At 50.9% G+C, this 25,109-nt stretch overlaps 2 protein-coding genes across 6 annotated transcripts in view; both read right to left on the reverse strand.

Annotated features, from left to right (window-relative positions):
* Positions 1-2,072: 2,072 nt before the first annotated feature.
* Positions 2,073-4,657, reverse strand: GP1BB (glycoprotein Ib platelet subunit beta). 2 transcript variants are annotated; one of them, XM_030501901.1, is made up of 2 exons: positions 4,455-4,657; positions 2,073-3,758 (listed from the first exon to the last, which is right to left on the reverse strand). In XM_030501901.1, exon 2 carries the CDS (start codon positions 3,586-3,588, stop codon positions 2,974-2,976), a length of 615 nt encoding a protein of 204 aa, XP_030357761.1. In that variant the 5' UTR covers positions 3,589-3,758; positions 4,455-4,657; the 3' UTR covers positions 2,073-2,973. The 2 variants fall into 2 exon arrangements, with proteins under 2 accessions (XP_030357761.1, XP_030357762.1); XM_030501902.1 differs by having other exon boundaries at positions 2,073-3,839.
* Positions 4,658-6,294: 1,637 nt separating this feature from the next.
* Positions 6,295-25,109, reverse strand: part of SEPTIN5 (septin 5) — a 45,927-nt gene continuing 27,112 nt past the window's right edge. For 2 of the 4 annotated variants that reach the window (XM_030501743.1, XM_030501742.1), the window contains 10 exons: positions 17,039-17,135; positions 16,445-16,531; positions 15,760-15,883; positions 15,452-15,586; positions 14,693-14,810; positions 14,251-14,352; positions 13,262-13,358; positions 11,914-12,049; positions 9,968-10,070; positions 6,295-9,629 (listed from right to left, as the gene is read on the reverse strand). In XM_030501743.1, coding sequence (XP_030357603.1) covers positions 9,573-9,629; positions 9,968-10,070; positions 11,914-12,049; positions 13,262-13,358; positions 14,251-14,352; positions 14,693-14,810; positions 15,452-15,586; positions 15,760-15,883; positions 16,445-16,531; positions 17,039-17,135 — 1,056 coding nt within the window. In that variant the 3' untranslated portion in view covers positions 6,295-9,572. Of the gene's footprint in view, positions 9,630-9,967; positions 10,071-11,913; positions 12,050-13,261; positions 13,359-14,250; positions 14,353-14,692; positions 14,811-15,451; positions 15,587-15,759; positions 15,884-16,444; positions 16,532-17,038; positions 17,136-21,549; positions 21,634-21,680; positions 22,005-25,109 lie in introns of those variants that run through there. The other 2 variants (XM_030501739.1, XM_030501741.1) reach the window with 2 other exon arrangements.

Here is a 25,109-nt window from a genome sequence, read left to right on the forward strand (position 1 = left end):
GAGCTCTGCATCAATGAAGGCTGCAAACACACTTGGCTTTGGTTTGGTTTCCAGTGTCCTTCAATGAAAGGAGCTGCTCGGAAGCACTGGGAACCTTTGGCAATGCAGCAGCCTGTCTGGCAGGCCTGGTAGCCCCAATTCTGCATGCCCAGGTGTTGGATTGGCCTTGATACTCTGAAGTTATTTGTAAAGAATCTTAATGGCTTGCATTTATCTTTACCATATTTCACCACTGCTTCCCTTTTGAAGCCACTGTGAAGCCTTGGACAGTTCCTCCCTTCAGAAAGGAAGCCAGTTCTTCCTTCAGCAGCACAGCAGATCCTCCGCAGGCCAGTGGAGAAAGCAAGCATCTGTAACGTGCAGCTTTCCGAGCCAGGAGAAGCCAAGACATGCAGGCTCTAGATTTATGGATTAGACATGCTGCCATGGCATACAAATCACTCTGCACCCAGTGCAATTCATTATCACATTGCTATGGCTAGTCACATTCTTCACAGGTGCAAATGATGCCAAAAAGGCTTTTTACCTTTCATGTGCCAAGACTTAATGCTGCGGAGTCAGGACCCCTCCTGCCTCCCCAGGGAAATGAAACTAAGGTCAGCAGTTGTTCTGTCTTTGTGGGCACACTGAGTACTGAAGGTTTCCCAGCACCCCAGGGCAGTGCTGACAGGCAGGCAGCTGAGCAGGCACAGGGCTGGGATTGTGCCGGCTCCCAGTCCAGCCTCTCTCAGCACCTGAGCCTGTGCCTGCAGCACTGTCCGTACCTACCCACGTGCACCAGCGACATCCTCTAACCCACGTAAATTCAGCTAAAAATCTGCAGGAAGCTAAGGGATTCATTCTGCAACACTTTGGAAAGCAAAGGGCCTTTTACATCCCTTGCATGTATCAGTAAAGGAAAGGGACTTCAACAGGCATAAACCAGCTAAAATAACAGTATCATTGACGAAAGAAACTAGAAAGAAGGGGTGAAGGGAAGACAGTGCTACTTCCTTACATGTCTGCATCTTGATTCTGGGAAAAGAATACTGGGGAAGAACAAGCCAGAAAACAGGTTTTCTATTTCTGTGGAAAGGTTGTTCCTCGGAGGTGTGGGGGGAATAGTAATGCGACAGCAGTAATACTACAGTACTTAAAAGTTAAGAGACTTTGAGTGTCGGGTGCCTCATGAAGCGTCAATTTGGGCATCTCCACAGAGTAGGTTCCTCAGTGGAACTGTGTCCCCCCTTGGAGGCCATGGTTACTGCTGATGTTGCAGAGTATATCACAGCCCCTAGCACTGACTACAACGTCCAGCAAGGTTCAATCCCCAAGAGAAAAAACAAACAAACAGACCAACCAAACCTGAGCTGGAACTCCATTTCCTTGGTTGCTACACCGCAACACCCAGCCAGGCTAACACCACAGAGAGTCAGCGTTAGAGGGACATGGGGCAGAGAGAGGAAAAGGAGGAAAGAGCCCCCGAGCAGAGCCGTGTACCACTCACCTCACGCCAGGCTGGCCCGGGCGCACACAACATGGCGAACATCCCTCACGGCCTTCGACGCCAGCCCGCCCTCGGCAGGGCGAGGGGGCCTCATGTTGCACACAGGGCTCCAGCTGCCCGCCTCAGCATCCACCACACAGACCCCTCCTCGTCCCCTCCGGCAGCGCCCGGAGCCGCTCCCGCTCCGCACGAGCTCCCCTCAGCAGCAGGTGAGGGCGGCCAGGGCTAAGTGGGACCACCAGGCGGCGGTTAGCGACCGTTAAAGGCGACCGTTACGCTGAGGGCTCAGGGCCGTGCCCCACCCACAGGCTTGCACCAAGCATCGCCCCTGCCTTCACAGACCCACCATTAACACACAGTAAGCAGCAATTTAGGGACTAGAAGAAACTCCACATTCGGACCTGCCCCTGGTGAAAGCCAGAGGCTGTCACAGTTTAACCCTGTGGTGCACTTCAGTAACATCTCCACCTGCCTCCGTTATGTGCTCTGCTTGGCACAGATGAGTGTAAGGGTGTGTAAGAAACTGCCAGGGGTGCAACAGAGTGTGAGAGTCCCAGCGTAGAATGCAAAAAATAAGCCATTTACATCATCATGCATCATGATTTTATTTCGATTTTGCTTCATTCCAGAAATAGAGGGACAACATAACCAGCAGTAGGCACAGTAGTGGGCTGTGCAGTTTGAGTGTCTAAAAAAGACCACATCTCCTGCGCCAGGCGCCATATGAACACAATCAGAAAGAGCCTCCAGGCTCAACAACGCTTGGCTCCAGGGTGAATGTCTCACAAACATTCAGGGCCCCAATCTGACACAGTGTATGTTGAAATCAGTATAGAAACTATACATAGATTAAAAGGAAAGAAGATAGGGAAAAAAGAGTAGGCTTCTAAACAATCGCTCCCTCCCCCAGAAGAACATTGGGAAAGATGCATCTAGCAAGAAGAAATGTATTTTCCCTTTTACTGATGGGAAACTGAGGCAGGAGAGGACTCGGTCGCTTTCCCCACCTTTACTAAGGCAACCTGTGGTAGCACCAAGGAAACTGTATTTCTCCATTGTCCTAGTCCAGTACCTTAACTGTTCACTGTCCACCTCTATCCTCACCTGCCCAAATGCAACCAGAAGCATTGCGAAAATATGGCTGAAATATTCAAGCACAGGAGGGATCAAACACACCATAGGCCCTACAAGATAATGAGCAGTTTGAGTCAGTTCTGGTTGCTGTAGTTGATGATTTCCTTAGTCTATCAAACCAGAACCACCCCCAGCTCATCAAAGCAATAAAGATCATGCTAAAGAATTTAAAGCAGTAAAAACCACAAGATCATGTCTTTGAAAATACAGCAAGTGTCTGTTCAGTTCAAGTTCTGTTTTGGACTGCAGTCAGGGTCAGATGCTGCACCAAATCGCCCCCTCCGGATATCACAAACCACATGACCTTGGCACAGCATCACTTGAGGGGGAGGAGGGTCTTCAGTCTTGTGATGTTAATCACTACTGTAAGGGCTTCTTGAAGAAGATGCCCATGTGTCTACATGCTGGTGTAGATCTTGGGTGGTGCTCTGGGCTTCAGCAGTCATTCTCCGAAATTTCTGAAGGTAGACAATGATGAAGATAATCAAGATACCCTGGAGGAAAAGGAGGATGAAAAGACAGAGCTGAGAGAGGAGAGCCAGGATGCAGTACCGGTACTGACATGTGGAGATGATCTCGTCTTCTGTCAGATAGGCAATGATCCGGTCCTGCAGGTGAGCTGGGGAGCTGCATCTCACATCCCTGTATAAGGTCCGGTTCTGCTGCCACTGGAGCCAGGAGCGCAAGTAGAGGATGTCGCAGTTGCATTCCCAAGGGTTGCCCTGCAGGTAGACAACCTGAAGGCTTTTTAGGTTGTCAAAGAGCCCATTGGGAATAGAGGTGAGCTTATTGTAACCGAGGTGGATAATTTCAGCTGAAGGGCGGAAAGCAACTGGTAGTTTTGCTACAGTTAGGCCTTTTGATGTGCAGTCGATAATGGTGGTGGTACATTTGCATGGCACGGGGCATGTAGGTATCACAAGTGGGAGGAAGCCAAAGAGGGACAACAAGAGAATTCCACTGTTCATCTTCACCTGCAAACACTCCCCTGGTGAGACTGGATGAGGTGGAGACCAGGCAAGTAGACACCACACGCTCTAGGACTGACACCACAGCCCAGCTCTTTTGTTGGTTTGTTCTGAGAATGAGTTTCTAAAGTTGGATGGATTTGCTGTCCTTCATAGGAGATGAGAGAGCTCTGAAAAGAACAGAGTTAAAAGAGGCATGCAAATTCTTGGTCTCTTATTACAGGAAAAGGAATGTTCCTGGTCTTCCAACCCTGGATTTGAGGAGGGATGTGAACAGATGGCTACTGGGAGGCTTAGCTGCAGCCATCAGATTTATTTTCACTAGTCCTCGGAAGTGAACAAGAGCTGCTTGTATTTTCAGCATTACTGGAGGCGCATTACCAGGGTAGTGAAGAAAATTTACGTGAAGGAATCAAAAATTAGAATATGAAACTGCTTATGCCTTATCACAGCTCTGAATCACAACCGTAAGCAAAGCTTTGTTCATGCAAACTACAAGAGGAGATTCAGAAATAAATTTGCTGTTACCACAAGTAAAAAATAGCTTTTCCAGTTTTGAAAAGAAGTGATAAACAGTCCTTGGCCAGCAGAGAGGCTGCTGATCATCAAGGGTGGAGGTCAGTGGAGTTTTCCATGCTAGACATTGCTCCAGCAGGTATATAATCTCCTTCTGGAGCTGTGACCATACTGGGAGACACGGGTCTTTGTATTGCAATCGTTACACCACTGAACACATGAGCTGCTATAACTTCTTTAGGAGAAGAACTGCACATACCTACAAGGCAGTGCTTTTCTGTGCAAATAAATATAAAACATAAAATAAAATAAAAAATTAAAGTTACCAGAAGGTAACTTTGTTGACTTACCAGAGTAGTTCAATCCTTGCTTTCTTGCTGGCTTTACAACACAAGAGGAAGGTCTTACGGCAGTGCAGCCAGCACAAGAGTGTTTGCAGCTGCATAGCTGAGCTCCCGGATAATCCCCTTGCAGCTGGCTGGCAAGATAAGGGTCAGGCTCATCCCAGGGACACCTCCCACATGAGGCCTTCCTGCAAGTTTGCTGCATGTCACCGGAAGCTGAGGCTTCATTGAGCAAGTATTCCAAGAAATGGGAACTGACACTGCTCGCAAGAACATATTTGCCAGGAGAGATGCTGACAGGACTGATAACTGTGATTCTGGGCCAACAGGCTCGGTCCAACAGAAACATCACAAAGGCTCAATTGCAAAATAGTAACTCAAAATGCATTTCAACCTGGAAGGTGACATTACTGATTTGTATCACACTCCCCAAGCACTGTGGCCTTTGGTTTCTCCATTTCATCAGGAAGACTATATTTGGCAGAGTGGTGAGACCTAGCACTTTGCAGTGTACTGACCCTGAGGTTTCCCTTGAAGCAGTGACACAAATCTACTCCTAAATAGCAGTGGAAGAAAATGGACTTCCAGTGACCACGCTAGTGTCAATAGTTGATCCAAGGAGAAAGATCTTAGAATCATAGAATCATAGAATAGTTAGGGTTGGAAAGGACCTTAAGATCATCTAGTTCCAACCCCCCTGCCATGGGCAGGGACACAATCTTCCAGACACCTGCATCCTCTTATGATAGTGTAGGGTTAAAATATAACTCTTGGCGTTTCACTGTCTATATCAAAATAAACCTGTTCGATTCACAGGAAGGATGACAGATTGGGAAAGATAGTGCTCTGAGGGACTGCTCTTTAGGTAGCCAAGTGAGTCGGCACCTCTCAATAAGTGCAGCTTGCAGTTACTGAGAAAGACCGACCCCATCCTTTATTCAGAAGTTGCATTACACAAATACACTTGAATAGGTAAGTCCAAGTGTCAAAACTAAATTTAGGTAGAATCTTGTCTTCTCAAGGCCATCACACCTTCACAGATATTTTTCTGCCATCAAAGCATTTGCTATGCTCTTTAGGATAAGGCCACCAAAATTACATTGTGAAACTGTTGCCGCATTGGGCACAACTCTCCATTACCTTGTACTGTGCACATCATACAGAGCAGAAATGATGAACATCCTGAATGTGCTGATGTTAAAAGAATTTAGGGTGTAAGCAGCAGCAGAATCTGGCACTAACCAGGGAAAATCTCTGATGCCCTAAACAAAACAAACTTTAAATTTCTAGAAAGTTGGAGCAGATTATTCCAATTTGTTTTACTGACAGGCAGAGCAGGAAAGAGATCTTAGGTTAACAAATGAACCCGGTTTTTCCTGCAGGGCCTGGTCTCCACTTGGGAACAGCTTGACTACTTCCTGCAGGGTAAGTTTGCTCAGCAAACTTACCTTGTCTCATGCATTTGGTGCTACATTTTTTCACAGTTATTCACATTTATCCACAGCTGATCTGGAGCCAGATCCACTGTGACTCTGCATGCAGTGCAGACTCAGCAGCGCTGCCCTGGATCCTTACAAACTGGATTTCCCAGGACTGGATCCTGCCCAGATGCCCATTGCTGATTTAGACACCGCTCCTAGGGGAAGCTTAAAGATAGAAGAACTTAAATAGTATCTTATCTAGCTTCTGACACAAACAGGCCAGGAATACCATGCAGGAAGCCCTGCCTGAAGCCTTCTCTGACAGAATCATCAGACAAAAGGAGAAACAGTTTTGCTCTCTCCTGCCCGTAACGTATCACCAATACTGCTCAAGGGAACTGAAAATTAAACAGAAAGAGATTGTTTTTTTGAATGTATTTATTTCACCGATCAATTCAGGTAGTAAACATTAATAATAATAATAATAATCATTTAATAAAATGGATATGGTTTAAAAGGTTTCGTTTTTCTTTTTTCACAATGACAAAATGTTCAAACAGAAATTTACAAAAAAATATAATAACCCAACAGATGGACAGGAAACAAAGAGCCTAGGAATGGAGCAGGGGGTGGCGAAATTGCATGGCAGGAGCAAGCCAGAGTTAAAGCACAGCAGAGTTTGTGAGGAGGAGCAGGGAATGCCATTGCAAAGCATGAAGAGTGGGACCCCCTCCTTCTCTGGGGGGAGGCATGCGGGAAGGCAGCAAGGACTGCACAGGCAGGATGCAGGCAGCGCACATAAGGAGTTCATGCCACGGCTCCATCCCCAGCCAGGCACAAGGTCTGAGATGTTGTACCGGCAGCCCCAGCTGCAGCCTGGGATAGCTCTGTGGAGCAGGACACCAGCCCTGCAGCGACTCACTCAGCAGGGCAAAGCTTGGCAGAGGCATGGGAACGTGCCTGGAGGTGCAGGGGTCGCATATGAGGCTGTGGAGGGTTGTGTGAGGGGAGGCGTTAGATTACTTTCCTATCCACGCTTCTCACTGCCAGAGCCAAGCTACATTTGTTCAGGAGTCTCTTCTCCACTTACTGTGCAGATCACTGCAGTACAAAACAGTCCTCCTTTAACAAAGAGATCCCACCTTCCAGGCCAGAGTCTGAAACCCTGGTGCCTCCATTGTCAGTGTCTCTCTAATCCTTTTCCAGGCAGCCTCCTGCATGGGGACATGATTTCAGCAGTACCACTGCCCCTCTACAGAAGCCATCTCTAGTGCCTCACTCCTGGGCATTCTGTGGACAAGTTGAACAACCTTTGCCAGCTGGTAGCCAAAGGCTTCAGCTCGCTGTAGAGGGCTGACTTGTGCCTATTGACTTGATGTAGGAGCCATGTGCACTGAGCTGATGGAGACTTCCTCACCCAGAGGGACAGACTCTCAGCAATCCTGCCTGCCTGTGGCCAGTGTACCCAGTGCTCTCACCAGCACACAGCACTTCTGCACACAGCCCAGCATAAAAGCTGTCTGCTCCTCTATGTCTATTCTAAAGGGTAAAGGTCTCCTTTGTCTTCTAGGAATGAATCTGTTTGAAAGAGGAACATGGAGGAAACTCCTGTTTCAGACTACTCCCCTGCTCAAGTAAGCACATTGCACAAAGAAAGGCTGTATTTCCTCCTTAAGTACCTTGGTCCTGCATGTTACCGAAGACAAGCTGAACCCTTCCCCTCTCCTAGGCTGGCACTGCCACTGTTGCTTATGAGCCAAATATAGGGGAAAATGAAAGAAAAAAGAATAATTGTTGGACACTGCTCTTGCCCAGCTAGTACATTTCTGCCAAGGGGCTTCCATCCTTGCTTTGTCCTTCCACCCTGTGCCAGGGTCTCTGCCCTGCCCCTACAGCCCATGTTCCAGCTAAGCAGGGGCTCTGTACAGTGAATAACTGGAACCAGCCAACCTACTCACCACCTGGACAAGCCCTGCAATGCCTAATAACATAATTCAGGGTCTGGCCATTCTTGGCCGACACTGTGGTTCCTACCCAGGTAGATCTACTGGGGAGTCAGTGATGGAGGAACAGATACAAAAGGGGTAAGGAGACAGAGGAATGAGGCTGGGTGCCAGAGGAGCTGAAGAGCCCAGCCCATGGCAGCATGCCCTGGAGTTGGAGAAGAGAGCCAAGTGTGCCTCTCTCCCTGATTCCCTGCAAGCGCGGCAGTGTGAGACCTGCCCTGTCAGCCACATCACACTCCACGGCTCTGCTCTGGCTGGACTAAAGTTAAAAATACTGCAGGAAGCAAGAACAGGACAGAAGCTGCTGCCCAACAAATGCTCTTATCTCTGCCCAGCAGATCCACCAGCCTTCCCAGCACTGAGACAGGAAAAGCCTCGGGCCAGGGAGCGGGAGAAGGGCTGAAACCCAGGGGATGGGCAGAGGAGCAAGTGCCAAGTCTGCTGGGCTGCGCTCAGCCCCATGCAGTGACACTCCTGCACATGCCAACCCCACACCTGCCTCGACAGGCAGCTTGCAGATCTCTGGAACAAGCCTACAGAAACTGCTCCTTTTCTCAGCAGCAGGTCAGAGCCAGCAATGCACCTGCAGGACCGCAAAGCCTGTGGCTAGGGCCCAGCTCTGCATCTGGGGATGGATTTCAGCCCCAGGGTTTCTATCCCCTCCGAAGCAGTCCCAACCAAGTGTTCTGGCTGCCACAGTGCTTTTCAGAGCAGATACTCAAGACACACTGCAGCTGGATGACCTAAACCTCACCCAGCTAGCTACTGCAAAACTCTGGGGTTCCTCTACCAACACCTCCAGCCTGCCATGAGAGGAAACCATGGCTTGGAAAGTGCTCATTCACATCATCTCCTCCTTGCAGGCAATAGTCAACAACTCATCCTCTCTGCCAGAAAAGACAAAACTGAGAGCAGTAGAAGATGTTTTCTTCTAACTGACCTCGAGAGACTCAGTCCCGTGCTGCTCAGTGCAAAGATCCTGGAGTTTTTTGATACGAAAACTAAACACAACCAACTAAACAAAAAACCCCAGAAAAACCTGGGCAGGAAATCAGGCCACCATCAGGACCCCTGAGCAGGTCAGTGCACAGAGAAACCCCCAGCCCCAGCTCTCTGGGCCAGAGCTGTCCCCAGACTGAGGAGCCCAATCAGCCCAGGTCAAACTCACAGGAGGGTACGGCTGCCTTTGCAATGCTTGTGCTGGCCCCAGACAAGGGGAATGGGGAAGGGGGCACAGCACCTCAGTTGGGAGTAAACATTTACGTGCATTGACACAGATAGTCAAGTTCGTACACCAGAGAAACCAGGACTTTAAATACCAGAGCATTCCCAAACAAGAGATTAGTACATGGGAAAAGGACATCTTTTTCTTTTCTTTTTTTCTTTTTTAGGATGTCTTAGAGACTTCCCAGGCTATTTTCTTTAAAAATAAAAAAAAAAAAGGTAAGAAAAAAAAGAAAAAAGAAAGAATAATTATTAAAAAAGAAATACACATCAGTAAACTGTTAAGTGAACAGCCTCCTCCACAATCCAGCTGACCGCAAAGCCAGCACTGCTGCTAATAAATTAGAGGGTGCGGGTGCAGCTCTTGCCCACAAGTCTCTATACAACAGGAAACCTTTTCTAAACGTCCACAGCTCTTGCCAGGCCTCAGATGGTCACTGGGGGATTCCCTCTGCCCTCCGAGTGCCTGCCTCTCATTGATCCTGCATCTGCTGCTGCATCTTCTGCAGCATCTCTTGCATCCGCCGTAACTGCATGAGACACAAAAGAGATAGTCAAAAAGGGATCTGCTGTGGCCTGAAGATGGTCATCTGCACTGGGCACAGTCCCTTGGAGCTGACAAAGGGATCCCTCAGGTAGTATTAACTCCTGCCTGAGCACAGAGGCATCTGTATCTGGGGTGGAATGGAACCACATTTCCCTGACAGAGGAAGCCACAGCTTTCACACCCTGTCCTCCACACCAGGAGCCCACGATGGTGGGAGGCAAGAGTGGGAAGCGCCAGGACAGCCTCCATGGGGAAATCCTGGAGAAAGTCCTCATATTCAAACTCCAACACCAAGGAGACCAAGGCAGAAATGGCTCTCACCTCCTCATCCTTCATTTTGATCAGCTTCTCTGTCTCAGTGTCTGGTGTTGGGAGAGGCAGGATAGGAATCGGGCTTTCTATCCTGTTGTCCTGAGTCAGCTTGCTAGAGAGATGGAGAGAAGGGAGAAATGCAGTCAGTTATGGCTCAGGCTGGTTGGTGCTGGTGTCCCCATGTGATGGCTGTCACTCATGACAGCAGACCTGGCAGCAATGCAGCAGCATGCACGCAGCCAAGTGGAGGGGCTGTGCGGCAGCCCAAAGGTGCGGGATGCACTCAGATGTACAATGAGACCAAAGTCAATGAAAGTTTTCAAAATGAAGCTTGTGGGTAGCTAACAGAGAAAATTCAAACGAGGCTCACACTGAGAGCAAACACAGAAAGGGCTGACATTTCTGACCACCTTTTGTAGCTGCATTGGCAAGCTTAGCAGAAACATTTACAGACAATTTATCTGTTCTCTTTTGGCTCATCTGGGCATGTGCCTACGCAGCATCAACGTATACTGTCAGCATCCCTAAGGCACCACATGCTCACCATGGCCCTTTCCTTTCCAGGACAATAAAACCAGAGGAGCAGTTTAATCACTACAAGTCTGATAACTAAGCCTGCCATCATATTCAGGAGGTGGAAGACATGAAACATAACAGGCATGGCACAGCAGCATTGTGATGAGCGCTGGGGTGCACATGAGTGCAGGCTGGGAACAGAGGAAGGAGGCGACTTGCTTACAAAAGTCAGAGGATGGGGTGGTAATGACTGAAGATGCCTGCACTAAAACTAGGAACTCAAAATGCCACTTGCAGGCGTTCACCACTTGGAGTCACCGTTGGTTCATTATTGAGTCAATTCCAGTCCATGGAGTTCGTGATCTCTTCCCAAAACATCTCTCTAGACGACCCTTATCCCACTGCTAGAAATGGCCACGGTCTGGTTTTATGAGACTTGTTCACTGGCATGGAACTAGCCATGCTTGAGAAACGACACCAAACAACCTTTTCTTAAGCTGAGTAACTGCTTTTTCATCATGCTCTTCTTTTAATAGAGACACAGCCTACCTAAATAGCAGCTGTGACACTTCTCTCAGATCTCTAGCATTTAACATAGTTATTTTGGGACTCCCTATTCTCACTGTTGAAAAAGACAGGCTCGTCTGCTGTGCAAAAGTACTGAGATACACTGTGTGCGAACAGAATGCGCCAACCTGCATGTTTGCACACATGCAGGACTGCTCCTTGGTGAAGTGCAGCCATTTCTGCAACGTGGCAGCACAGAGCTACCAGCCAGTTCAGGCAGGAAGTGAAGGGGATGCTTACGACAAATAAGCCAAGACCTACTAAACCTAAAATGTGTCACCAGTATTGCAGTCAATAGAAGCCTGTGAGTGTTCTATTTTCTGATCATTATGACTAAAACCACAGAGAATCAAATGCAATGGGAAGACAATGCAGAGATGTCTTTGGAGATGTGTTAAGAGTATTGCTAATTGCCTGGGCTCTGTTGCCTGAGAAACAACAGCATCCCAAGGGTCATGCTGTGATTTGGACAGAACCGCAGACTGCAGAATGCCTTCCTCTCTGGCAACGCACACAGCTATCACCCATCAGAGAGATGATTTATCCCGTTTCATTAGGCTGGATTTATTTCACCCAGAGCTAGGAACAGCTCTTCGAAACAAGAGGCCTGCTCTCTAGGCCTGTTTCTCAAGATCTACACAGGGAATCCTCAGACAGGAACATGGATTCTCAGAAGCATCCCCACAATGGGTTCAGGCTGTGAGAGACATGCTTGGATTTGCTATTTTACCCCCTAGTGCCATTCCCCAGGCTGCAGCCTGTCATGTCCCCAGCAGACCCACAGCCTCCTGATGAACAAGCTGTTGTGAGAGCAACCCCAGGTCTGCAGTGAGACACCTCTGCCACCTCTGGATGAAGCTGTGGGGACCCACCTGGTCATTTGCTGGATGCATTGAGCTCGGTAGTTCTCATAGTGGACATCGCAAGTGACGTCCTTCAGGTCATGCATGTGTGTCCGGATCAGCATGTTCCGCAGCTTCACAAAGTCGCAGTGTGCCTGGTTTTCCACTACGGAAGCAACAATGGGAGAGTGCTTGGATGTCACACCTCACAGCCCTCTCCAGGGAGACCCTTCTCACCTCCTAGCACCCAGGCTGGACTAAAACTGCCCCCCAGGGCTCCTTCCACATTCTCCCCCTGGCCCTGGCACAGGCCTCGATTATGCTCTGAGCTTCTCAATGCTGAGGCCAGGCTGCTCAAGTCACTGTGTTCCCAGGACTTTTTCTGGGTAAGAGGATCAATTCAGCATGTACAGCAGAGCCCTGAAAGAGGATGCTGCTCCCAGGTACATGGGATGTCATTGTTACAACCACAATGAGCACAGCCAGTGTTGGTGGCAAACTGCTCATCTCCTCAGATTTTAAGACTGACCAAAAGGCCCCTGTAGGCTCCAGGCAGCACTGCAGGACTCCACAGGGCAGTGCTGTGTCCAGCAGCTGTGGCGATCTCCATTCACCTCTCTGCAGGGCTGGGGGAAGCTGCTGTGTCAGGCCCAAGTTCTCACAAAGTTGATCCCACTGCCAGCACTCCTACAGGCACAGCCCCCTCCGGACCCAGTGAGAGAGCAGAGTCAGGGCTGGGCAGCTCAAGCAGCAGGCACCAACCCACAAGTGCACACACAAGCTTTTGGGATCTAAAGCTGCAAGAGCTTAAAGCAATGCGTCAGCATGGGGGAGTCAGCAACAGCAGCAAAAGCCATTCCGGGGTTATTCTGCCTATGGACCTCATGAAATGTCTCCCTTTTGAAAGGAAGAAAGTTAGAGACAACACATTGTGCATCAGCGCAGCATCCAGCCCAGCAACTCCAGCACACACAGGACCAGCAGCAAAGGATGGAATGCAGGAAGGTATATGATTCGGTTTGGCTGAGGGCAGTGGCTTCTCCCCAGAAACTAAACCTGCAATGTCCAGCCACCCCCCTTTTAATAAGCCCTATCCTTGTGCATTAAAGCCCAGGCATTCTTCCATTCACACTGGAGCCTCTCGTCTTCAGTCTGTCATGGCTTCAGAGGCAGGGTGACTGCTGCATCCCCACAACAGACCTCCTGAGCCAGTCCCAGTGCCTCTGTCTCGACCATGCCTTGTCCCCTGCCATGTGCCAAAGGTGTCACAGTCAGTCACGGCTGTGTAGAGGTGAGCTCTCCCCTGCCATCCATTACAAGTATCTGCCTGTCTTTCCCCCATCCCTGCCTGCCCCTCTCCCAGGCACCACATGCTTACCTTCCACAATGCCCCAAGGATAGAGCCGTCCACGGACTCGCTGGCCTTTCGCCTCCACCACAGTGTTACTGCCGATGACGGCAAAGGGAGCGCTCTCCTGGAATGAGAGGCACTGCTGAGCCCAGCTCAGCCCAGGGCTGCCCACAGGTCCCTCCTCCAAGGGTTTAAACTCAGGAGTAAGGACGCAGGTGCTGGTAGGAAAGGCCTACCCCTACAGGGACATCCACATATGCCACAGTACAGGACACCACAACCCAGTTGCAGAAAAAAGCCTAAGGCACTGGTATCTCCCAGCCTGACCTTCTCAACTGTCCTGAGAGAAGCTGTGTCTCTGCCAGTGCCTGCATCCCTTCTTTCCTCTAGAAGGAAGCCAGAGCAGAGAGGCTGGGACACCAAGCAAATGGGACAATGTAGGCCATGAGCTTGTCCAGGCAGGGATGTACAGGCTTGCTCCTCTCTGCTCAGAAGGAAGTCAAAGCCCATTGCACCTCTTTGACAGCAGAAAGAAGGCCACAGTGCATGCACACACAGGGCTGGCTCAGCTTGGGAGAGGTTCAGGCCTGGGCTGCTGGGGCCTCCAGACAGGCCTATATGATCATGATGTCTCCCCCCATGCAACTAATGTGTCACAGTGGTGCCTCATCACTCACAAATCACTCTTCCTTTCTCATGGAATCACTCAGAAATAGGTGTTTGCAAATACTGTACAACACAGCCCTCATCTTAAACACACAGGCTGGGGTAGACTGAGGAAGGACTGACACTGTCTGGTGGGAGAGCAGAACTGCCATGTCTTCATGCCACTCTTGACTTCATGGCAAGGACATCAGCACCTTTCCAGGCCATCTACCATGTGAGCCAACGTAGGCTGTCCCTTGGGTATCAGTAGCACAGGCCTTTGGCACACATAAGGCAGCTCTGGCTCCTTCTGGAGCAACCTACATACCCATGAGCCTCACTTCCCAGACACTGCTGAGCAGGTTCCTTACCTTCAGCTCTCTGTCTTGCTGTTTGAACTCCTCATCTTCATCTGAGTCACACTCAGGAAACTGGTACACTTTAATGCCAAATTTGTCGATTTCTTCCCGGATCTGTGTCCATGACAGACAAAACCAAAAGGACACAACATTCAGCAATACAGAAATGCTGGGTTTATTCCCTGTTTGTGCTACCATGGGTTTGCTATAGCCTACAGATGGTAAAAGGATTTGATGTTTCTTCCAGAGCTGGTCTCTCTGCAGACACCACTTCCCTTCTCACAGCAGAGCACTGCTACAATCAGATTTGCAAGTACTGTGTGTATATATACATATGCACACACGCTATATACATATATATGTATACATATACATATATATATGTCTCCTCCCTCCTCAGCCCATCCCTACCACCACATTAGGTATAAACCTGTAGAAAGAAAGAGCATCTCACCCTCTCTTTTAGCTTCCGGATCTCAGAGGGGATCAGGCAGTCAGCTTTGGCAATCAGGGGCACGATGTTGACCTTCTCATGCAGAGCCTTCATGAACTCAACATCCACAGGCCTCAGTCTGCAGCAGAGATGAGGGGGGACACTATTAGCAAGGACACACTAAACAGCTTCCCCTCCAGCCTCTCCCACCCACCCAGCATGAAGGGAAAAGGACAGTCCTCAGCTTGATCTGTATCCTCAGGAAAGCTGTCTCAGATTTTAGCCACTGAATGTCTCACACAGACACAGGCCAGGTATTTGCTCTGTTCCAAGCTAAATACTGTCCAGGCCACAGCCCAGAGCCTCCTTCCTCCTGCCCTGTGCTGCAGGCAGCCAACATGGCCCCTCTAGCCGCTCCAGGCTGGCACACAAGCCAGCAAGGGGCAGGGACTGAAGGCAGCTTAAAATTCCCTTTCCTACCCATCAGCCAGGCTTAGCTAGATAGGAAGATACAAGTCTGCATGCCATTATTTCTCCTGATTTCCAAAACAGGCTGTAAGGCTGTCAACACGACAAAGGCCTGGGGGAGATCTGCTCTGCCTGATCACAGGCAGTCTGTCATGCAACAGGGAGGGAGGTGGTGTGATGCTCAGCTGAGGGAGAGCATCCAGACAGCTCTTCTGTGCCAACAGCCCTACCAACATATGAGTCTTATAGGGCAATCCAAGGGTCTTCCCTCTGGACCAAGTCACACCCTGGCCCCGGAGTGATGGCTCTCACCCGTGCCCAAAGGGCGAGATGAAGTAGAGGCAGCAATGCACTCGGTTGTCCTGGATGTTCTTGCGGTTCAGGCCACTCTCATCCCGGAAATACTGCTCAAACTGCTGGTCAATGTAGTCGGTGATGGGCTTCCAGCTGGGATGGGCAATTCAATCAAAACAAAATCATGTGTTTAACAGCACAGTGTCTCCTAGGCACTATGAGGCAGCATCACCCCCTTCCCACTGCCAGACCCTCTTTCCTGTGAGGCACTTGCAGGAAACAGACATGGCCAAGGACTAGGAAGAAGGCAGCGCTGGCCTGCTCACCACTCAGTGTTGTTAACAGCATCTCCAAAGCCTGGTGTGTCCACTATGGTCAGCTTCAGCTTGACACCCTTCTCCTCAATGTCCACCGTGTGCTTGACGATCTCCACTGTCTGGTTGATTCTCTCTTTGAACAGGAATACGTGAGTTTAAGCCAGGCAGTAGCGCTGGGGATCCCCACTCACACCCACAACAACCCAGCTGCTTCCTTATCACTGAGCACAGAGTAACATGGGTTTCAAAAAACCCTGATCATCCTCTAAGGAACCTCAAGGGAGTGGTACAGTGGGAGGCCAGCAGCAGGCAGACAGACTGCGAAGATACACGCAGCTCTGAAGTGCTTGTAGCCCAGCTGTTCTGAACATCTTGTCCAGTCACTTGGGAAGGGGAATCTCTACCACACTCCAGCACCCAAGAACAGAAGACAAATCTCAACATCTCAACCCAAAGGGTTAATGCTGCTCTGCAGCCTCATCTTCCCTGTATAGGACAGAAGGGCCCTACAGCCAAACACCTTTTGCTCAAATACTAGTACCCCTGTAGCCAGTAAAGGAGTGCAGGGCAACAACAAACAACAGGGCTGGAATCCCGCCAAGCCTGTAGCTGCTACAGGAACCAAAGTACTATTCCTTTGGATAGTCCAGATCTCTAGGCACAAGAACATTCACCCCCTTTGTCCCCAACTTACCCTCTGCATTGAGGAGCTTTCTGTCTTTGTAGAGGTCTGTCAGGAACAGGCTATTCACCAGCGTGGATTTGCCCAGACCCGACTCTCCTAATTGACAGAGCACAAACGGGAGGAGGGAGAAGCAAGCGACATGACCCACTAATTGACTTACAAATCAAACTCTGAACAAGGCTTTGAATCCTGAGCCAGAGGAAGTGAGAGAGATGAGCTGTCACAAGCTGTTTATCAGCATTAAATTTTTCAAGCAGTGGGAGGACTTTTGCTGCAAGATCTCTCAATCCTTGTACAAACGTCATCTCCCAGCTCCTCCATCCCCCACTCCTTCCTTTCCCTTGGACCCTGGCTGGCTCTGCCTTCACCACCCAGACCAGCCACTCTGTTGGAGGAAAAGCTTGCTCGAGTGGGTCATGAAGGGCCCATCCCTCCTGGGGGAACTGCAACAAAGGCTGGAGAGCAAAGCAAGGTCTGAGACAAGGACCAGACCAGAATGCAGGGAGGATCCAGGTACTAAGGGAGTACCTACGGGAAGTGAGGAGAGCTGGTCACCTCCACGCACCCACTGTGTGGCCCAGCCACGACCATGCACAGTCTCACCTGCGACCATCAGGGTGAAGTCGAAACCCTTCTTCACAGACTTCCGGTGGACCTGGTTTGGCAGAGTGGCAAAGCCCACATACTGCTTCTCATGGTCCTGCAGGGCAGAGGTGGATTGGAGCAGGTCAGGGTGTGCCATCCCTCCTGCTCAAGCCTCACACAACAACAGGGAGCTGGACTCAAAAAGCTCCTGAGGCAGAGCCAAGGGTTGGAGGAGAGGTTGGTCCCTGCCCTGGCAGCGGCGCAGGGCAGGGCACACACCTCCTCTATGCTCAGGGACCTCTGCCCTTCCCACAGATGGGCACCGAGGGCCACCTCCTCCCAGCCACAGCCCTGCTTGGCTGCTCTCACCCACCAACACGGCAATTCACAGCAGCCTCCCAGCACAGAGAGCACAAGGGAAAAGGCACATCCCACCATTCCAACCAGAGAGCACACCTGGAGCTGCTACTAACACACAATCATCGCAACTCTCTGCTTCTCCTGCACAGTTGCAGGCACCCTTCACAGCAGGGTCACCAAATGTCACTTCTCCCCAAGTCTTTCAGAGTCATTTTTACATCTCTCCCTCCAGAGGTGCGTGCAGTACATGATGGAGAACTCTCTGTAATGAGCACCCCACGGCTTGTGGTGTCCTGAGCCGTGTTTAGAGGCACGGTGGTTTGGCTTTGGCTTGACCTGAAAGGGGATTATTTCTTGCTGTGTCACAGCCACTCCTGGCTGAGTAAGAGGAAATCCTGAATAATCTCTGGTGTTATTTCTGCAGAGAAGGAGCATGGGAAGTGGGAAGATGCAGAAGTACTGATAACACAGGTGAGATGCTTTTATTGAGGGTATTACATATAGTATTACTGGAGCATTACCTACTGCCTAACCACCCTCCAAACACAGCCCCTGTCACTGAGCAGTCTCTTACACCATAAAAGCCACAGCCACCCCACAAATGCGGCACACGATCTGCACAAGCACGCTAAGTGCACACAAGGACTGACATGACCAAAGGTGTGTTTCAGAAGCTCATGGCATGCATCCCACAGCCAGGAGCACACACACAGCCTGGGCTGTGTCCTAAGGGCACACACCCTGCTCGTGCAGGGTACATCCTGAAAGGCGAACACGGCTCATCTGTGGATTCACAGATCTGCTCCAGGTACTGCCCTCAGCTTGGGCTCAGCACACAGCCTGCTGCTCACAGCTCAGGTGGCTGTGGGTAACTGTGGGCCCATCCATCCACCTGAGCACCCCTGGTCCCGGTCTTTCACAGCCTGCACCCTCACTGCAGTGTGTTCCCTCCCCAGGCCCTATCGCAGAGGCAGGTGCACACCAACACTGGCAAACACTTCCCTTCTCACATACTTTCCAAACTAGACCCAAGGGGAAGCAGCCATTCACAAACGCCTGAGCGAGGGACATCATAGTCTCCGCTTTTCAGCGCCACTGAAAATAAATACACCCCTTGGTTTTATACTACAGGCAAATCCACGGAGCCAGGAGTTCCTCAAAACCAGCCTCAGCCACCACTTGGCCATGGATACCTTCAAGCATATGGCTGTCCTCATCCCACAGCTCTCTGGCACTGGTTCTCTATGCACAGCAGGGAAGGCTGCTGTTTCTCTGTTTACCTCCATTCCCGGGGCACACTCTCAAAGAAACACAAACCACAATCCAGTGTGTCGAGCTTGAGGCAGTGCTGCCTTGCACCTATTTCTATACTGCGAGTGGGCAATGCAGCTCCTGAGCAGCCCTCTACGGCCTCTGGCTGCATGTTCACATGTGTGAGCATCCTCGGGCACCCTCAGCCATGCAAACTGCAAAGCCCCAGTGGGGACATTCAGCAGGGAGGACACAATCTCCTGCTTCCAATCTATGGCTGCTCTATATCTGTCCACTCAGACAGGACAGACATGGCTGATGGTCACCGTGGCCCAAGGACTCTTTTCCTTAGTATGGTCACTGCCTCCTAGAAATTTAGGTTTGGTTTGGGTCTCAGACTGGGCTGTTTTAGCCCTGACAGACTGAGTGACTGTGGGCTCTGTTCTTAACGTGGCTGAAGCAATGCTGCTTCACCTCCCCACAGCCCAGAAAGGCAGGAAGGGACAGAGCAAATGAAATTAGAGAAGTGGGGAGGATTAGAGAGTGCTCAAAGCACTCCACTGGCAGCTCTAAGGGATGGATGTAGTGAGCAGTGAGCAGTGGTGAGACTCCAGGATGAAAGTGATGGCAGCTTTGATAAGCTGCATGCAGCAAAGCAGTGCCTGCCTGGGGGACACTGTAAACTGCCACCCAAAAGGCTCAGTAAAGGGTAAACACAAGGTGAGAAATGTGATAACAGCAAGATCAAGAAAACAAGAAAAAAAGACCATTTCCAGCCTGTGTCCCTCAGTGCCAGGGCTGCCTCCCAGCTGCTTTGCTTCCAGGTGCAGCACATCCATGGACACAGCCAACACATACATGTAACAGCCTGTGCCTCCCAGTGCAAGGACCAGTGTTGCCCAGCGAATGGCACAAATATACAACATCCTTCCCCTTGTGCTTCTCACACAGCCAAGCTTTGGGCAGAGCAGGAAGTGACCTGCCACACACTACACCAGACTCTGGAAAGACAACGATCACCTGCTCTCTCCAGTGACCTGACACAGGACACAGCACTAGTAACATGCTATTAAACTAGAGCTGGGGCTTGGGGTGTGTTTCTCTTATTTTCTTTGGTTTCTAACCTGGATGACGAAGAGCTGACAATGGAGATACTAGGGAGCTGAGCTCTGGTGCAACCCCACTTACTTCAGCCAAGTGTAACTGGCTGAACCTGATCTCTCGTTTCTGTTCAGCCCAAGCAAGAAAGCATGGATTTACTGCACCTCTGGTTACTTCCCCATAGATTGGTGGAATCACATTTGAAATGATGAAATCCCAGCTGGTGCAGGACACTGCCCTTTACCCATGATTCATGTGGTCATTTCCCTTCCCAGTAAGAAAGGTCAGTGCTGGGTGTAAGAAGAGCTTCCCTCACAGTGGGAAGCACCAGAGTCACAAGGGTAAAGCCCTGTCCCCAGCCATGGACACACTGCAGAGCCCTGCTGGGACGGCTGCTGAAGGAGGCAGGAGCCTTTCTGGGTTGTGAAGAGCTAAAATACATTAACTAGATGAGAGACTTGTACTGAGGGAGCTCCTGGAGACACCACAGCCCCCTCCACATGCTCCTGACCCTAATGAGCCAGCTCCCATCAAGCTGACACAGGCTTGGACAGCTGGTTGCTGCACTGTGCTTCCCTTGCCAGCCCCAGCTGTCAGCCAAGCCAGCAGCTCTGGCATAAGGAGCCCCTCTTCCCACTGCCTCCTCCATGTGCTGCCTTTGTTCTCACTGGTGTGCTGCTCCCATGCACCTGGGAACGTGCCCCATGCACCACAGCGGTACCTAGCAAGAGATGTGGCTGACCTTTGGGCCCTGTCACAAACCAAAGCACCCCAGGCCAAGCAAAACATGTTTGTACCCTCCTGTGGCACACGCTTGTTGGTCCAGTGGACATCACAGCAACACTACCTTACATCCTCACATCCTTCACTACCCAGCTGAGGTGGCCAAGGCTCTCTGAGAGGCAGTGCTCTCCCTGGGAGTTCAAGCCAAAGAGCAAAGCATTGGTGCGTTCGCGTCCTTTTCCTGTTGAGGGTAGAAACATTTGGGATCTGTTGCAGAAAGGAGAAGCCATCCCTCGTACCGAGGTGTCCTCCAAGGCAGGGTACACAGCACAGCCTCCATTGCTCCTGTCTTTCCCAACTCCCTCCTCAGCTCTCTGGTGTATGTGTTGTTTAAACCAATCCAGATTTTGTGTGACTTCACCGTTCAGCCTGCAGATAAATGGGGCCTTGCTGGGTATATTCAAAAGGGCTAAAATTAAACACCATGGGACCACAGAAAATTTGAAGAATAGGCCCTACCCCAGGTCTGGAGCAAACCCCAGAAATGATGGAGCTTGTGCTGGGATCCTTCGGGGGGAAGCCCTCTCAGTGTCACAGCCTTCAGCACAAGCTGTCCAGCTCCCTCCCAGCCAGCCCTTCCTCCAGCTGTTCCCCTCTGGCCAGGCACAGCCGCCACATCCGCATCTGCACGAACCAGCACAGCCCAGCCCCAGGGCACAAGCAGACCCTTCACTTCCTCTCATTGCCAGAAAGCTGCTTAAATTCACAACACAAGCAGCCCGTGGGGCATGTCTGGCGTCCATCTGCTACCTCAGGCCTGGGCTGAGCACAAGGGTATCACCAAAGCCACTTGCCCACCAGTATAAGAAAGCAGCTAGCAAAGCACAACACGATAATGCAAACAAGCCTGCGCTTGGGCACACACGCAGCACTAACTCCTGCCCTGACCGCCCCCCAGCACACAGACAGTCACAGCATCAGATAATATGACACACAGAACTATGTCGCACATCTCCCAGCTGTCCAACACCCCCTCTGCCCTGCTCCCGCAGGGGCTGCTCCCCTCCTTTCTGCCCCCACCACCTCTCCCTTACCAGCGTCTTTCTGCTCCTCTGCTCCTCAGAGGTCTCGTCTTGTGCTGCACACATCTTTTCGGGCACCATCCTCCCCCCTCCTGTCCCTGCTGCTCCCTGGCTCGCACAGTGCTATAAATACATCCCTGTACCTTCAGCTTGGCTGGGTGGCTTCGCTGTGCCTGCGTCCGGGGAGAAAGCAGCCGCTCCACCAACCGCTCCTGAATAATGATCGAATCCATAACCGCGGCCGGCAGGACGGACAGCCACCGTCAGCCAAGGGAAAAAACCCCAACCCATGTGTTCCCTCCCAGCCTTCCCTATATCCATGCGGCAGCCCCCCCGCCTGCGCGTGCACACACACTCCGGGCTGGCTCAGCTCGCCTCGGCGCGGCGGCCCAGCGAGGCCAGGAGCAGAGGAGAGCCGAGGAGAAGCCCGGAGAGGAGAGCGGGCTCCCACGGCAGCTGCCCGGGATTTCCTGCCTCCGCCTGTGCTGCGGGAGGAGCCTGCCAGCAAGGACAGGACAAAAGCCACCGGCCGCAGGCCAGAGCCAATGCCTCTCGCTCTGACAGTGTCCCGCGGAGAGGTTGTGCACGTACCGGATGCTGTCGCAGCCATGAGCCTGACTCCTTTTGTCAGATGGGCTGATGCAGCGGGAGGACGTCTTGGATATCCTGATGCAACCAGGACAAAGGTTTGCTGCAAGGAATCCTGCTCTCAGCACAAACGTGCTGCTTCCAGCTCAGAGTGGAGGGGTCTGAAGGGTCCATAATGCTCCCAAAAAGCAGGGTCCAAATTGAGTCCCCAGATCCCAGTCCTGGTTGACATGGATCTGCCTTCACATGGCGCTGGGCCATCTGTTGTCTAGTCCATGCTCTATTGCAGCCTCCTCTCTAAATCCAATTGGAATAGCAGGTGATGTGTTCTGAACCTTATAGCACCCATTTAAGCTTTGAAGACATTTCAAAATAACTATCTGTGTATTTGTTAAGCATAAGAACACAGCCCAGCAACAACCCAGCATGCACAGAACAGTCATTCGAACCACAAGTCTGGGTTCTGAACCTACATGCAAGACCTGCTTTCCAGCTTTTCTATGCAGCCATAGAGACTGAACAGGAACTTATTTGAAACAGACAACAGCTGATCATTTCATGTAATCATATGATTCCAGAAACTAGGGGATTAATATCACAGCACCTATAATAAAGCCACACAAGATAGCAACACTGGTGGTGCTGGAGGAACCTGCCACTTGCCACACAGGTTCCTGAGCAGCTTTCTGCTCACAGATGAGGAAGGATGCAGACCGCAGCCACACTCCTGCCTCACTTCCCAGAGCTCCTGCTGCTTCTTTGGGAACCACAGGTCTCTGGCAGTGGCTCCACAGAGCAGTCAGCCAGCAGGACCTGTGCTGGTCACCCTAGGGCCACAACCCGGGGCACGTACCCCAAGCGTGGCTGACATCAGGTTATGCTATAAGGTACCAAGTTACTGCAAGGTCTCCAATGGCCTGAAGTCTGGGGGGAGCTGTGAGAGTGGAAATATCTCAGAAACACACCATGCACTGAAAAAAAAAACCAAGCCACCAAAGGAAAGAAAGAAGGAAAAAGAAGAACAGCATTTTACCAATGCTGCCATCCTGCAAGCTGAAGGAAGGAGACCTCAGAAGTTGCAGGCTTAAAGTCCTAAAGATTGAGAAAAGTAAATGTAGGAGAACTGGGAAACACTCCCAGAGCAGGAAAACTCCCGCCATACAGCAGCTGTCACATCGCATGCAAGAAGCCTTTTTCCAAACCACCCTGCTCTGCCAGCAGCATCCTTAAATTACACCCATTGCGTTTTGTTCCCAACTATTTCTGCATGTGACAGCCAAGCAGAAGGCTTGGGCTGACAGCCAGGTGGCAGGAATCGCCACCTCTCAGAACATGTCCATGTTTGTCAGCTCTGCCCCTGCTTTGCAGCATTGCTCCATTCCTTAGGGAGCCAATTACCCTACATCGGCCTCCCAGCCCAGTGGCAGGTCAGACCATGCTCATGACACTGTTTTTCTTCTTCCTAGATGCAAAATACCTAATCCTTGGTTTCCGACTGGAGGACTCCACTGCTGGGGTCTGCAGCTTGTGCTTGACTGCACTGGGCAGCAAGAGCAATGGCTTGTGGCACACCAAAGATGCATCCAAACCTACTTGAGGTAACACAGAGGTTTCACCAGACCTTCCATGCCATAAACCACAATGGCTGCAAGCAAATCGCCCTCTCCAACCCCCATGAATTCACACGGCTTAGTAAACCCTTGTTTGAGGACCACAGGCCACACCGCCTCCAACCACAAGCATCTTCCAAGGGCACATGGAGACATGTTGTGTCCCCATGAGCCCACTGCACCAAATCAGAGCATTCTTCTGAGCTAGGATCACAGATGAAGTCAACAACAATTTGGTTGTGACAAAACCACAGTGTTGTTCATGGCCACAGGAGCCATGCTGACAGTGCAGAGAGAACAAGGAGCTACTGTGTCCTGAGTGCCTTGAGCTCTCATACATCACACATGCTCCCAGGCAGCCAGGGTGGAATTCCAGCCAGAACTCCATGCCTGGGGATGCAGAGAGCAGATTAGGAAATAAACCCAGACAGGTCTTGGCTACATCTTAAGGCTGAGTGGCCAATGCTTTGGTGTTCAAAAAGCTGAAGGAGAGTCAACTGGTCCCAGACTCAGCCTCCTCTGCCTCTCCTGGAGATGCTCATCTTGGCTCCTCTCCTACTTAGAGTCATCAAACCAGAAATGATGGGCCAAGGAGAAGACAGATGTGTCCCTCAGATGTGCTGCATGACACATCCAGAGCTGTTGGCTCAGGTTGGTCTGTGTGTGAACTTCCCAAAGACAACCAAGCCAATCTTATTTTGGTCCTGTTCTTTCCGATTGCCCCTTCCTCTTTCCATACAGCCGCTGGAAAGGGACAGTGTAAACCCCGGCCTGCTCCTCCAACAAAAAATCTGACGTATGACATGCTTAAGAAAGGAAAAATAGCACATAGGACATCTCACATGTGGTGTGCAGCACAGCTCAGCAGGGAAATGCACATCTTTGCCCTTTCAGAATCTAGAACAAACCCAAAGGCTTTTCTTCCTTGGGCTTGTGGGCCACATGCACCTCCAGCCTCCTCTCCAGGCAGGTGCCAGCAGCAGCAGCAGCTCAGGGGTTAAGCTGGCAGTAAAATCCAAGTTTCTGATTGTCAAAGCCTGGCCCCAACCTGCCCAGCACTCTGCAAGGGCAATGCAGGCTTTGAGTGCACCAAGCCCATCCCATCTCAATGGACCAGCGCTTCTTTGTCAAACTGTGACAGTAAAAGAGAAAGACAAACAAAATAATCAATGAGCACTGACACAGCCTGGCTCCTCCATGGTGCTGCTGTGTTGAGCACTTGCTCACTAACAACAAGGCCAGGGCAGAGGTAAGCCATGCACCCACCCTTCTGCAACATCCCTCTCCTCTGGCTTCTTGAAGCCACCTGGGACAAGCACAGCCACAGGACTGCTCAGGGCAGGGGCTGCAGCACGTGGAGGTAGAGCTGTGGCT

Source organism: Strigops habroptila, chromosome 11 (genome assembly GCF_004027225.2).
Source record: "Strigops habroptila isolate Jane chromosome 11, bStrHab1.2.pri, whole genome shotgun sequence".
Classification (NCBI taxonomy): Eukaryota; Metazoa; Chordata; class Aves; order Psittaciformes; family Psittacidae; genus Strigops; species Strigops habroptila.

Bases quoted from the DNA above. Each gene is read 5' to 3' on its own strand.
- GP1BB (XM_030501901.1), bottom strand. From the start codon at position 3,588: ATGAACAGTGGAATTCTCTTGTTGTCCCTCTTTGGCTTCCTCCCACTT.